The sequence below is a fragment of the Vipera berus genome, assembly GCF_964194415.1.
Source record: "Vipera berus genome assembly, chromosome: 5".
NCBI lineage: Eukaryota > Metazoa > Chordata > Lepidosauria > Squamata > Viperidae > Vipera > Vipera berus.
The window spans coordinates 61,479,689-61,493,422 of record NC_138207.1 but is presented as its reverse complement, the minus strand read 5'-3'; the positions used below and the strand labels follow the sequence as shown (position 1 = coordinate 61,493,422).

Below are 13,734 nucleotides of genomic sequence, written 5' to 3'. Positions count from 1 at the left end.
GAAATGAGGCCTACAAAGAAAAGAACACAGTACCTACAGTGAAATATGGTGGAGGTTCAATGATGTTTTGGAGTTGTTTTGTTGCCTCTGGCACTGGGTGCCTTGAATGTGTGCAAGGCATCATGAAATCTGAGGATTACCAAAGGATTTTGGGTCGCACTGTAGAGCCCAGTGTCAGAAAGCTGGGTTTGCGTCTGAAATCTTGGGTCTTCCAGCAGGACAATGACCCCAAATATATGTCAAAAAGCACCCAGAAATAGATGGCAAGAAAGTGCTGGAGAGTTTTGAAGTGGCCAGCAATGAGTCCAGATCTGAATCCCATTGAACACCTGTGGAGAGATCTTAAAATTGCTGTTGGGGAAAGGTGCCCTTCCAATAAGAGAGACCTGGAGCAGTTTGCAAAGGAAGAGTGGTCCAAAATTCCGGGTGAGAGGTGTAAGAAGCTTATTGATGGTTATAGGAAGCGACTGATTTCAGTTATTTTTTCCAAAGGGTGTGCAACCAAATATTAAGTTAAGGGTGCCAATAATTTTGTCCGGCCCAGTTTTGGAGTTTTGTTTGACATTATGTCCAATTTGCTTTTTTTCCTCCCTTTTTTGTTGTGTTCCAATACACACAAAGGGAATAAACCTGTGTATAGCAAAACATGTGTTCCTGCAATACTTTTCTGTGAGAAATACTTGATTTTCTGGAAAAATTTCTGGGGTGCCAACAATTTCGGCCATGACTGTAAGACCTCTCTTAAAGTTGAGCTGGAGGGAAAATGAAATGCAAACTGATGACTAGAGGCAAAAGCAATTGTCTTCTTCCATGACATATTAATACTAAACTACATGTAAGGGGATGAACTGCTCTGAAATGATCAAGGTTGCAGTATTTTTTTTCCTCTGTCAGCTGCCAACCTAGGCACATACGCATTTGCAGAGAAAGGAAGAAACAGGAGATTAAATTTCCTTAGAGGCACCTGAAGGCGGGCAAGCAGGGCCCAGAAGAAAGAAGTCAGAGCAGCAGAGACAAGGAGGGGGTTTTCTTCTAGGTTTGGTACGAGATGCTGCTGGAGTGAGAAATGACAAGTTATAGAGCAGAGGACTGCGAGAGCCTGAATTCCATTTGTTTCAATTCAGCAATTCAGCTAGCTAGTCATGGAAAAAAATATTTAATTTTAAGCTGCCAACCTAGGCACATACGCATTTGCAGAGAAAGGAAGAAACAGGAATAACCCGGACCCATGCCATTTAGGGCTTTATAGGTCATAACCAGCACCTTGAATCTTACCCGGAGGAAAACCGGAAGCCAATGCAGCTCACGGAGTAGAGGTGTTACATGGGAGTATCGGGAAACCCCCACCACCACTCGCGCGGCCGCATTCTGTACCAGCTGGAGCCTCCGAGTAGTCCTCAAGGGCAGCCCCATGTAGAGAGCGTTGCAGTAGTCCAAACGGGAGGTCACGAGTGCATGAGTGACTGTGCGCAAGGCATCCCGGTCCAGATAGGGCCGCAACTGGCGCACTAGGCGAACCTGGGCGAAGGCCCCCCTAGTCACAGCTCCTATATGATCTTCCAAAGAGAGCTGTGAGTCTAGGAGGACACCCAAGTTGCGAGCCCTATCTACGGGGGGTAATATCTCATCCCCCATAGTCAACGATGGAACAAACTGAATTTCCCAAGACGCCGGCACACACAGCCACTCAGTCTTGTCAGGGTTGAGCCGAAGCCTGTTCCTCCCCATCCAGACCCGAACCGCCTCCAGACAACGGGACATCACATCAAGGGCATCACTGGGGTGGTTTGGGGTAGAAATAAAAAGCTGGGTATCATCCGCATATTGATGGTACCCAACCCCAAAACCACAAATGATCTCACTCAGCGGCTTCATGTAGATGTTGAACAGGAGAGGCGAGAGGACCGACCCCTGAGGGACCACAAATGAGAGGCCTCGAGGCCGACCTCTGCCCTCCTGCCAACACCGACTGCGAACGTCCCAGGAGGTAGGAGGAGAACCACCGTAAGACGGTGCCTCCCACTCCCAACCCCCGAAGATGCTGCAGTAAGATACCATGGTCGATGGTATCAAAAGCCGCTGAGCGGTCTAATAGGACTAGAAGGAGCAGCCCCTGTCCCGAGCCCACCAGAGATCATTCACCAGTGCGACCAATGCCGTCTCCGTGCTGTACCCGGGCCTGAAGCCCGATTGGTACGGGTCTAGGTAATCAGCTTCCTCCAGGAACAAAGGAAGCTGCTGCGCCACCACACTCTCAACAACCTTCGCGAGAAAGCAAAGGTTGGAGACCGGACGATAGCTGTTTAACACAGCTGGGTCCAGGGCAGGCTTCTTGAGGAGGGGTCTCACCACCACCTCCTTCAAGGCGGCGGGAAAACTACCCTCGCTCAAAGAAGCAGTTATCACTGCCTGGAGCCAGCCTCGTGTCCCCTCCCGAGCCGAATATACCAGCCAGGAGGGGCACGGGTCCAATAAACACATGGAGCTCAGCCTCCCCATAATCCTGTCCATTTCTTTCGGAGTCACAAGATCGAACTCCTCCCAGATGACATCGACAAGACCACCCATGTTCTCACCGTCAGACTCTGCCCAGTCGGAGTCCAAACCGGTCCGGATCCGAGCGATTTTGTCCGACAGATGCTGGCTAAACTCCTCAGCACGACCCTGCAAGGGCTCCCCCCTCACCTCCTGATTCAGGAGGGAGCGAGTCACCCTAAACAGGGCGGCCGGGCGATTATCTGCGGATGCGATGAGGGTGGCAAAGTAGTTAGACCTTGCCATCCTCATCACCACGAGATAAGACCTCGTAAAGGATCTTAGTCGCAATCGGTCGGATTCAGACCGGCTGGACCTCCAACAGCTCTCTAGGCCCATCTCCGACGCTTCATCTCCTGGAGCTCCGCAGAAAACCACGGAGCCCACTGGGATCTACACCGGGTCAGGGGCCGCATGGGTACAACTTGGTCGAGTGCCTCCATGGCAGCCTTTTCCCAGGCCTCCACTAAGGCCTCGGCCGAGCTGTGAAGAAGGGCGGCAGGTGGGGACCCAAGCGCCGCCTGGAACCGCTCAGGGTCCATTAAGCGCCTGGGGCAGAGCCATCTAGTTGGTTCAACAACCCCACGACAGGGATTGGAAAAATGGAAGACCAGCCGCAGGAGATGATGATCGGTCCATGACAGGGGCGTAACAGTTGGAGAACCCCCACCCAGATCATCTAACCACCGGCCAGATAGAAAAATCAAATCGAGCGTGTGACCCCCCCCCCATGAGTCAGGCCCTGAATTACTTGCATCAGGTCCATGGCCATCATGGAAGCCATGAACTCCCGAGCTAACTCAGATGATCCCCCCAGGGATGGTAGATTGAAGTCACCCAAAATTATAAATCTGGGAAACTCAATCACCAACCCCGAGAGGATATCGAGAAGCTCAGGCAGGGCTGCTGCTATGCGACTAGGCGAAAGGTACACCAGCAGCAAGCCCAACTGAGCCCTAGGGCCATATCTCATGAGGAGAGACTCACACCCGGCTATTTGGACAACGGTGGCCTCCCGCGGACATAAGGTCTTTCATCATGTCCAAAGCAAGTCCTAAGGATATTCTGGAATCCTTTGCCAAAATCAGATTTGGAAGTTTCATTCTATCATTTAAGAAGGGCCTTGTTGTAGCTCCTCCTCGTGAAATTCATTTGTACATTGTCTGCTTCCCAACTATGGGAGCTCAGAAGAAAGCAGAAGGACTATCAAATAATAAAAACAACCTGGCAATAACTCCCCCCCAACCCCCCCAAAGATGGAATAATTGGGAAACAACAAGCACCCATCTACTTTGTACCTTTGTTTTTATTTCTATACGCTCAACAACTTTATATTTGTAGGTTCAGAGAACATCAATTCACCAAAGGGGCCCTCTGTATATTGAAGGGACTAAAATATTCAATTGAGATGTCAGTGAAATATAACAGTTCTTTTAGGAGGGAATGGCAAGAAGTAGAGCAATAACCAAATTACTGGTAATAATATAGAAACCGGACAAGAGAATGATTATCATGTATCATGTATATTGAAGGGATTAAAATATTCAATTGCGATGTCAATGAAATATAACGGTTCTTTTAGGAAGGAATGGCAAGAAGCAGAGCAATAACCAAATTAATGGCAATAATATAGAAAATGGGCAAGAGAATGATTATCATAGAGCAGCCTTACTTGGAATCACAATTTTCCTTGGAGGGACTTCTCGATAGCGTGCAAGGAAGCCTTTCTCAGTCACGCTAGAATAACTCACAAATACAATTCTCATTTTGTTTGACGAAGACAGGTAGCTCTTTCGTGGATTCCAACAAATTTTTCCAAATGAAGGTGATGTTAAGAAAGGGCCATCAAAGATCTGAACAAAATCAAGGTTGCAGAACCTGGTATTTCCCATTCTGTGGAGAAAAAGATGAGTAAGTGAATGCTTTCAGAATTACTCAAAACTACCACTGCATCCAGATTTCCATTTTTTTTAGTATGTTAAACCTGTCCTTCCTCAACTACTTCCACAGAAGTTGATCCATTAAAACAGAGGTGGGCAACCAGGCATCCAATAATGCCCTCAGAAACCTTTGAATTCCTTCCTTGTCTTCTTCCAAACGAACTACAACTTTGCTTCAGTTCTGAGGCACAAAATGTGCAAAATGTATTTAAGACAGACATAGCAGAATTTCAAACGATGATATATCTAAACTCTTCAGAAGGAAAAAGAAAACAAAATCATGGTCCACCCACTTTATATTAATTATCTTGCTTTCTTCAGAAAGTTAAGCTCTCAGGATGGAAAAGCTGCTCATCACAATATTAAATCTAATGAAAGTATACTTTATTTTATTGTATGATATTTTATTTCTAGTTGTAGGGAAACTCTAGGTGATTAACCATAATCATATAGCAATAAATGATACAACATATTTATATTCTATGAACTCAGTTATATAAATTTTAAAATAGTAAAATAAAATCATGCAATAATAATAATAGCACTGATAACAAGCCAATGGTATGGTTTTATTTTGCATATGTTCTCCCTAACAATTCAGTTTTTCAAAGCCAGAAATGTGGGACCAATCTTATTTCGAATGAGAGGCCATATCATGATATATGCAATACTATAAATAGAAAGCAGAGTCACTTATAAATTTTAAGCATATACTATGATGCAAAAATGCATAATATTCCATCACATTCAAAATTGTAATTTGATTAGGCTTAATGAGGTTATAGGCCATTTGAGATCCTGTGTTTTCACAATCAGCATTCCTGGTATAAAGCAAGTACAACTAAATTGTCATTTCATTCTGCTTTCAAAGAGGCATATCTCAGGTCGTAAACAAACATACAAAATTACTTCAAATCAGTTATTATTTTCAGAATTTTCAGCTACAATAGATAGAATTTTCTTGCCTAATACACACTGTACTCCTTTGCTGTTCTTTAAGGTGCCATTTGCAGGAGCCTCATATATTGAGAACAAAAATGGTTAAGTTAAGCAGAAATTGGACAGAAGGAAAAAAAAGTAATGAGGTCCTTTCTATACATTTTTTTCAGTCTGAAGTGCTGTAACTTATAGCTGTTTTACAAGGTCAATGAAATGTCTGTGTATATGAGCAGAGTGCAATACACACACACACACACACACACACAAACAAACAAACACACACATACACATTTACATTTCCCATTTTATTCTTAGATCTTTGTATTCTTGCAGTCTTAAATAATATGGATAATATGGATAATAACACATATTTTAGTTTATAGATAGAAGGCACAAGAAAATGCCCTGGGTTCTGTGGAATAATTCCCATAAAGCTTTCAAATTTAAAGTATGAAATTTGCTTAGTTACAACAGTTTCTAACTAAAACAAGAATTTGTAGCAGATTAATAAAAGGATTTAACAGCATTTTCATTGATGAGCTAGGAGAATCTTTATTACCTGAAAACTTCAAATCTTAGTTCTACATGACGTCTTTCCTCCACCTCTATGTCCCAAACACAGTAAGAATTCTTTGGGTAGTTTGAAGGATAGAATGGACTTGAAAATGAACCCGAAGGACCTGTCAATTTGCAGCCACAGAGACATTTGCCTAGAAGGAAACAAATTAATAAAGGCCAGTGAAGAACTTTATTAGTAGTGTGTGTGTGTGCGTGCATGCATGCATGCAAGTGTATAATTTTAGTGAAATAAATATACAGAAACTCCAGGAAATAGCACATGCTTACATAGGTCAAATAAAACCATTTATAAAAGCATTCTGGGAAAAATAAAATAAAACATAACTTCAGAGGAAGCAACCTATGTTCTCTGCATCTGGGTCAGTAAATACTCAACTGAAATAAGATGAAAAAAGCAGAATATTAAAGACAAATCCATTGTGTACTTTTTAACCTACCTGATAATGGGTTTATGAAAAAAGGCAAGAATATACTATAAAGGGAAAACATTGCCTAAATATGCCAAAGGTTGGAAATATCCTTGCCTATGTGATTCTATCTTTTCCATTTATAAAGATGTTTGAGATACATAAAATCTAAAACTGAAAATAGTGCCACCTAATTCATACAGTAGATTATTGTCAAACATGACAGAAACTGTTAAGCAAGGAACTGAACTAGGGAAAACATAACTAAACACGGGATCTATTAGATTTATCTAAATCTATTTAGATTTATGAGAAGGAAACCTCTATTTCTCTTGTAGGTAGCAAGAAAGTGTTACAGTACAATGAGAAAGGAAATCTGTTGTCAGTAAATAGAAGAAAATATATAAAATTGTAACTAGGTTTCTTTGTAAATGCAGGTATCATTGATTTACCATTAGTTAAATAACAATTCTTATGATATTTGCAGTAAGATTTTTCACTGTATGTTTCCATATTAGTCAGCAATCAGTTCACATTGTTTTACTATTATAACTATTTATTAGATCCTTTCAAAAGTCTTTGGTATGATTGCACACATTAATACCAGAGCCTTATTAGCTACAATGCTCCAGCATTCTAAGGAATGAATTGCTGGCTTTGCTTCTTCCTATGTTCCCATCAGATATGCTTTTGCCACGATCACTTTAATCAATAATTAAATCTTTAAAATCTTCTCCACCCTTTACCATGACCTTAAGCAGCAGTGAGTTGGAAGGGACACTTCTGTCTAGTACACCCACACACCCTTGTGGATATGGATTTTTGCGTTGGTTTCTAACAACTTTCAAAATTTTCATCCTTTTTGTGGGGGGCAATTTACTACTGATTTCCCTTTTTATGACCCTGTAGTCCCTACTCGAGATAGAGTTGGGGTGGAGATGGAGCATTTACTAGCTGGATGCCCTTCCTGACACCTATATGGAGTTCGCGGGAAAAAAATTCTTTGTGTCCTAGAAGAGAAACATCTGCCACTGCCTAGGATTGAAGTCTCAGCCTTCTGAGAGGGAGGCAAGCACCTTCCATGTCACTCATTTTGCTACTGAATATAATTATCTGAATTATTATGTAATGCCATCGGCCCATGAAAATGTTTAATGAAGTAACTGAACAACAATAAAAATTATCAAAATCTGTGGTATCATCTGGAAGAGCTATGAAAAAAAAATAATATGATTAAGGCATCATTTACAAATTAGCATGTAGAAGTAACTTAAAACTATTCTTCAAATTCAAAGCAGCTAACCCTTGGAAAATACCAGGCTTACTTGATCCTGTGACTATTGGACTAGAAACCAAGCAACAATCAAGCAGTGACTGGCTAAATAAATCATGGCATGCGTATTTGGCTAGGATTCCGACCAGATATTGCAATGAAAGTTAATGGTGTAACAACTGGGCCTATAACCTTACAGCCTGCTTATTCTAGGAACGAGAGAAGGAATATGAACAATTTTGTCTGAGATATCCATATTCAGTTACTGTATTGCTAGTTCCAAAATTACATAATATGAACAAAGAAGCATTAGCCTTTTGTTCTTTATGAACATTAAACAAAACAAGCATGTGTAGAGGAAGCAAGATTGCAGCTGGAAAGAAAACTGAATACTGTATGTTGGAAGTCTAAGGAGTATGTGGTACATGTTAAATAGAAGAGATCTGGCCGTTCAAATGAGGGAGATACAAAATCTTGAAATTTAAAGTCTTAAGAGATTCAATTCAGGATCTTTTTAAAAAATCATCATGAAAATGACAATTTATAGGATGTGATTATTCTCTTTGCCAACATTACAGCCACAGAACATTAGTTTTCTAGAAACTGTATAAGGAATACCGATTATGAGAATTCAAACTTCTTTACCAATCAATAAAATGAGTTTCCTATAGCCTATCGTGGAATGCCAACAACTTTAAGGTTCCTACATGGCTAGTCGCGGTGGTTTTGCAATATAGCTTTCCCACAATTTTATTTATTCGATTAATATGGGAATATCTGGATTGGATTTTTTATGCTGTCAGATGGAGAGTGAGTTATCCTCTGGAAAATACAATTCCTGGTTTGGAGATAACTCCAAATTGGGGAAGGAATCAGGAGCAATCAGGAAAACAATATGGATTTTTTTTGGGGGGGGATTTTTTTTTAAATACATTTCTGCGGCATGCGAGAAACCGGTCCACACAAACAAGTGAAACCCCATCCGTGGGAAGCAGGCAGCACGTGAAACCATGCCCCCACTGGTCTGCAGAAAAACCTCTTTCCACAGAACCCTTTCCACTGTCCCTGGTGCCCTAAAGGTTGGGAGCTGCTGTTTTAAGGGATACTTTGTAAGTGCACTGAGTTTAAAAACATGTTTAAAATAAACAAAGCTATTTTAATTCTGAGCTCTGATCTATCAACAGATACAGATTTATTTGACGTATACTAATTTGTGGAACTAGGTACGAAACGCTCACCAGACTGAACAATAATCACATGCCTATATGTTATGTTTTATGCATCAGAAAAACATTGCTTACTGGCAATCGTGGCCACTGTGGTCGTTGGTGGTGGTGGTGGTGGTAAGGCTGTTGAAAAAAAATATTTGCAACACTATTATTCCATATTTTAATTTATATAGTTTTATTACCAAGTTTTCCTAAATTGTACTCTTCTGCAATGTTTGCAGAGTCATCATTAAGCTATCTCAGAGAATTGGGAGAAACTATGTTTAAGGAGACATAATTTGTTGTTTTAAAATATAAGACCTCTCTTAAAGTTGAGCTGGAGGGAAAATGAAATGCAAACTGATGACTAGAGGCAAAAGCAATTGTCTTCTTCCATGACATATTAATACTAAACTACATGTAAGGGGATGAACTGCTCTGAAATGATCAAGGTTGCAGTATTTTTTTTTCTCTGTCAGCTGCCAACCTAGGCACATACGCATTTGCAGAGAAAGGAAGAAACAGGAGATTAAATTTCCTTAGAGGCACCTGAAGGCGGGCAAGCAGGGCCCAGAAGAAAGAAGTCAGAGCAGCAGAGACAGGGAGGGGGTTTTCTTCTAGGTTTGGTACGAGATGCTGCTGGAGTGAGAAATGACTTGACAAGTTATAGAGCAGAGGACTGCGACAGCCTGAATTCCATTTGTTTCAATTCAGCAATTCAGCTAGCTAGTCATGGAAAAAAAATATTTAATGTTTGTGACAGTGGGCAACTAGACTAGAGCATCATCACAGGGAGGGGCCATTCTGGGCCAGAAAAGTATTAAAAATACTTTGATCATGTCCAAAGCAAGTCCTAAGGATATTCTGGAATCCTTTGCCAAAATCAGATTTGGAAGTTTCATTCTATCATTTAGGAAGGGCCTTGCTGTAGCTCCTCCTCCTTGTGAAATTCATTTGTACATTGTCTGCTTCCCAACTATGGGAGCTCAGAAGAAAGCAGAAGGACTATCAAATAATAGAAACAACCTGGCAATAACTCCCCCCCAACCCCCCCCAAAGATGGAATAATTGGGAAACAACAAGCACCCATCTACTTTGTACCTTTGTTTTTATTTCTATACGCTCAACAACTTTATATTTGTAGGTTCAGAGAACATCAATTCACCAAAGGGGCCCTCTGTATATTGAAGGGACTAAAATATTCAATTGAGATGTCAATGAAATATAACGGTTCTTTTAGGAAGGAATGGCAAGAAGTAGAGCAATAACCAAATTAATGGCAATAACATAGAAAATGGGCAAGAGAATGATTATCATGGAGCAGCCTTACTTGGAATCACAATTTTCCTTGGAGGGACTTCTCGATAGCGTGCAAGGAAGCCTTTCTCACTCACGCTAGAATCACTCACAAATACAATTCTCATTTTGTTTGACGAAGACAGGTAGCTCTTTCGTGGATTCCAACAAATTTTTCCAAATGAAGGTGATGTTAAGAAAGGGCCATCAAAGATCTCAACGAAATCAAGGATGCAGAACCTGGTAATTTCCACTCTGTGGAGAAAAAGATGAGTAAGTGAATGCTTTCAGAATTACTCGAAACTACCACTGCATCCAGACTTCCATTTTTTTTAGTATGTTAAACCTGTCCTTCCTCAACTACTTCCACAGAAGTTGATCCATTAAAACAGAGGTGGGCATAATCCAATAATGCCCTTAGAAACCTTTGAATTCCTTCCTTGTCTTCTTCCAAACGAACTACAACTTTGCTTCAGTTCTGAGGCACAAAATGTGCAAAATGTATTTAAGACAGACATAGCAGAATTTCAAACGATGATATATCTAAACTCTTCAGAAGGAAAAAGAAAACAAAATCATGGTCCACCCACTTTATATTAATTATCTTGCTTTCTTTAGAAAGTTAAGCTCCCAGGATGGAAAAGCTGCTCATCACAAAATTAAATCGAATGAAAGTATACCTTATTGTATTGTATGATATTTTATTTCTAGTTGTAGGGAAACTCTAGGTGATTAACCATAATCATATAGCAATAAATGATACAACATATTTATATTCTATGAACTCAAGTTATATAAATTTTAAAATAGTAAAATAAAATCATGCAATAATAATAATAGCACTGATAACAAGCCAATGGTATGGTTTTATTTTGCATATGTTCTCCCTAACAATTCAGTTTTTCAAAGCCAAAAATGTGGGACCAATCTTATTTCGAATGAGAGGCCATATCATGATATATGCAATACTATAAATAGAAAGCAGAGTCACTTATAAATTTTAAGCATATACTATGATGCAAAAATGCATAATATTCCATCACATTCAAAATTGTAATTTGATTAGGCTTAATGAGGTTATAGGCCATTTGAGATCCTGTGTTTTCACAATCAGCATTCCTGGTATGAAGCAAGTACAACTAAATTGTCATTTCACTCTGCTTTCAAAGAGGCATATCTGAGGTCGTAAACAAACATACAAAATTACTTCAAATCAGTTATTATTTTCAGAATTTTCAGCTACAATAGATAGAATTTTCTTGCCTAATACACACTGTACTCCTTTGCTGTTCTTTAAGGTGCCATTTGCAGGAGCCTCATATATTGAGAACAAAAATGGTTAAGTTAAGCAGAAATTGGACAGAAGGAAAAAAAAGTAATGAGGTCCTTTCTATACATTTTTTTCAGTCTGAAGTGCTGTAACTTATAGCTGTTTTACAAGGTCAATGAAATGTCTGTGTATATGAGCAGAGTCCAATACACACACACACACACATTTACATTTCCCATTTTATTCTTAGATCTTTGTATTCTTGCAGTCTTAGGATACAATGGATAATAACACATATTTTAGTTTATAGATAGAAGGCTCAAGAAAATGCCCTGGGTTCTGTGGAATAATTCCCATAAAGCTTTCAAATTTAAAGTATGAAATTTGCTTAGTTACAACAGTTTCTAACTAAAACAAGAATTTGTAGCAGATTAATAAAAGGATTTAACAGCATTTTCATTGATGAGCTAGGAGAATCTTTATTACCTGAAAACTTCAAATCTTAGTTCTACATGACGTCTTTCCTCCACCTCTATGTCCCAAACACAGTAAGAATTCTTTGGGTAGTTTGAAGGATAGAATGGACTTGAAAATGAACCTGAAGGACCTGTCAATTTGCAGCCACAGAGACATTTGCCTAGAAGGAAACAAATTAATAAAGGCCAGTGAAGAACTTTATTAGTAGTGTGTGTGTGTGTGTGCGCGCGCATGCGTGCATGCATGCATGTGTATAATTTTAGTGAAATAAATATACATAAACTCCAGGAAATAGCACATGTTTACATAGGTCAAATAAAACCATTTATAAAAGCATTCTGGGAACAATAAAATAAAAAATAACTTCAGAGGAAGCAACCTATGTTCTCTGCATCTGGGTCAGTAAATACTCAACTGAAATAAGATGAAAAAAAGCAGAATATGAAAGACAAATCCATTGTGTACTTTTTAACCTACCTGAGAATGGGTTAGTGAAAAAAGGCAAGAATATACTGTAAAGGGAAAACATTGCCTAAATATGCCAAAGGTTGGAAATATCCTTGCCTATGTGATTCTATCTTTTCCATTTATAAAGAGGTTTGAGATACATAAAATTTAAAACTGAAAATAGTACCACCTAATTCATACAGTAGATTATTGTCAAACATGACAGAAACTGTTAAGCAAGGAACTGAACTAGGGAAAACATAACTAAACACGGGATCTATTAGATTTATCTAAATCTATTTAGATTTATGAGAAGGAAACCTCTATTTCTCTTGTAGGTAGGAATTCTGTGTTTCACAGGGACGCGGTGGCTCCATGGGTTAGGACGCTGAGCTTGTCGATCAGAAGATCGGCAGTTTGGCGGGTCGAATCCCGAGTGCCGTGTAGCAGAGTGAGCGCCTGTTACTCGTCCCAGCTTCTGCCAACCTAGCAGTTCGAAAGCATGTAAAAATGCAAGTAGAAAAATAGGGACCACTATGGTGGGAAGGTAACAGCGTTCCGTACGCCTTTTGGTGTCTAGTCATGCTGGCCACATGACCACGGAGACGTCCTCGGACAAACGCTGGCTCTTTGGCTTTGAAACGGAGATGAGCACCGGCCCCTAGAGTTGGAAATGACTAGCACGCATGTCCGGGGGAACCTTTACCTTTATTCTGTGTTTCAAAGTTGGTGAGTAATTCCTTTTCAGCCCTTGAGATACTGAGGTGGCAGCCAGATAATAGTAGGCTAACTATGTGTTATCTTGTGGATTTTTAAAAACTATTATTATTTTAATATGTTAAAAAAAGGAGATGTGGCTTTCAGCAAAGGAAAGGAAAATCACTTAGATCACAATCCTACATGTGAACAGCTGGAAAAAATTTCAATTAGTTTCTGAAAAAAATTGTTCATGGGTTTTTAATCTTAAATTATTTAAGTGATCTTAAGTTAACAGATGCTGAAAAGAAACTTCAGCCTGAGAACTTACCAGCTGGAGTGTGCTTCTGAGTGATAGGAAGAGTTATAGATTTTGATGCTAGAAGAAGGAATACATAAACAGTTGCTTGAATAATGACTAATCTCAAATTTAAGCATCTTACAATTAATATTTGCTTTGAATCCTCTGTTCAATTGAGATTTTGCATGATATGTGTATTAAGGGATACTTCAGTTATCCTCATTCCACATCCAGCATGTACTGTGCTGATGAGAATGTTGGCTGATTTTGGCCAACATCGGCCAAAAATTATATTTGTACTTAATATTTCATTCCAAAGAGTGTTTGGAAGACATGGGAGAACAGATACTCCAGTTGTCTGCAGTT

At 39.8% G+C, this 13,734-nt stretch overlaps 1 protein-coding gene across 23 annotated transcripts in view; it reads right to left on the bottom strand.

Moving 5' to 3' along the window:
* Positions 1-13,734, bottom strand: part of LOC308668493 (scavenger receptor cysteine-rich domain-containing protein DMBT1-like) — a 68,586-nt gene that overhangs the window by 9,731 nt on the left and 45,121 nt on the right. For 20 of the 23 annotated variants that reach the window (XM_081328470.1, XM_081328463.1, XM_081328479.1 and 17 more), the window contains 6 exons: positions 13,399-13,446; positions 11,934-12,084; positions 10,212-10,432; positions 8,975-9,022; positions 5,974-6,124; positions 4,208-4,428 (listed from right to left, as the gene is read on the bottom strand). In XM_081328470.1, the coding sequence (XP_081184596.1) occupies positions 4,208-4,428; positions 5,974-6,124; positions 8,975-9,022; positions 10,212-10,432; positions 11,934-12,084; positions 13,399-13,446 (840 nt within the window). The remainder of the gene's footprint in view (positions 1-4,207; positions 4,429-5,973; positions 6,125-8,974; positions 9,023-10,211; positions 10,433-11,933; positions 12,085-13,398; positions 13,447-13,734) is intronic. The other 3 variants (XM_081328465.1, XM_081328471.1, XM_081328466.1) reach the window with 2 other exon arrangements.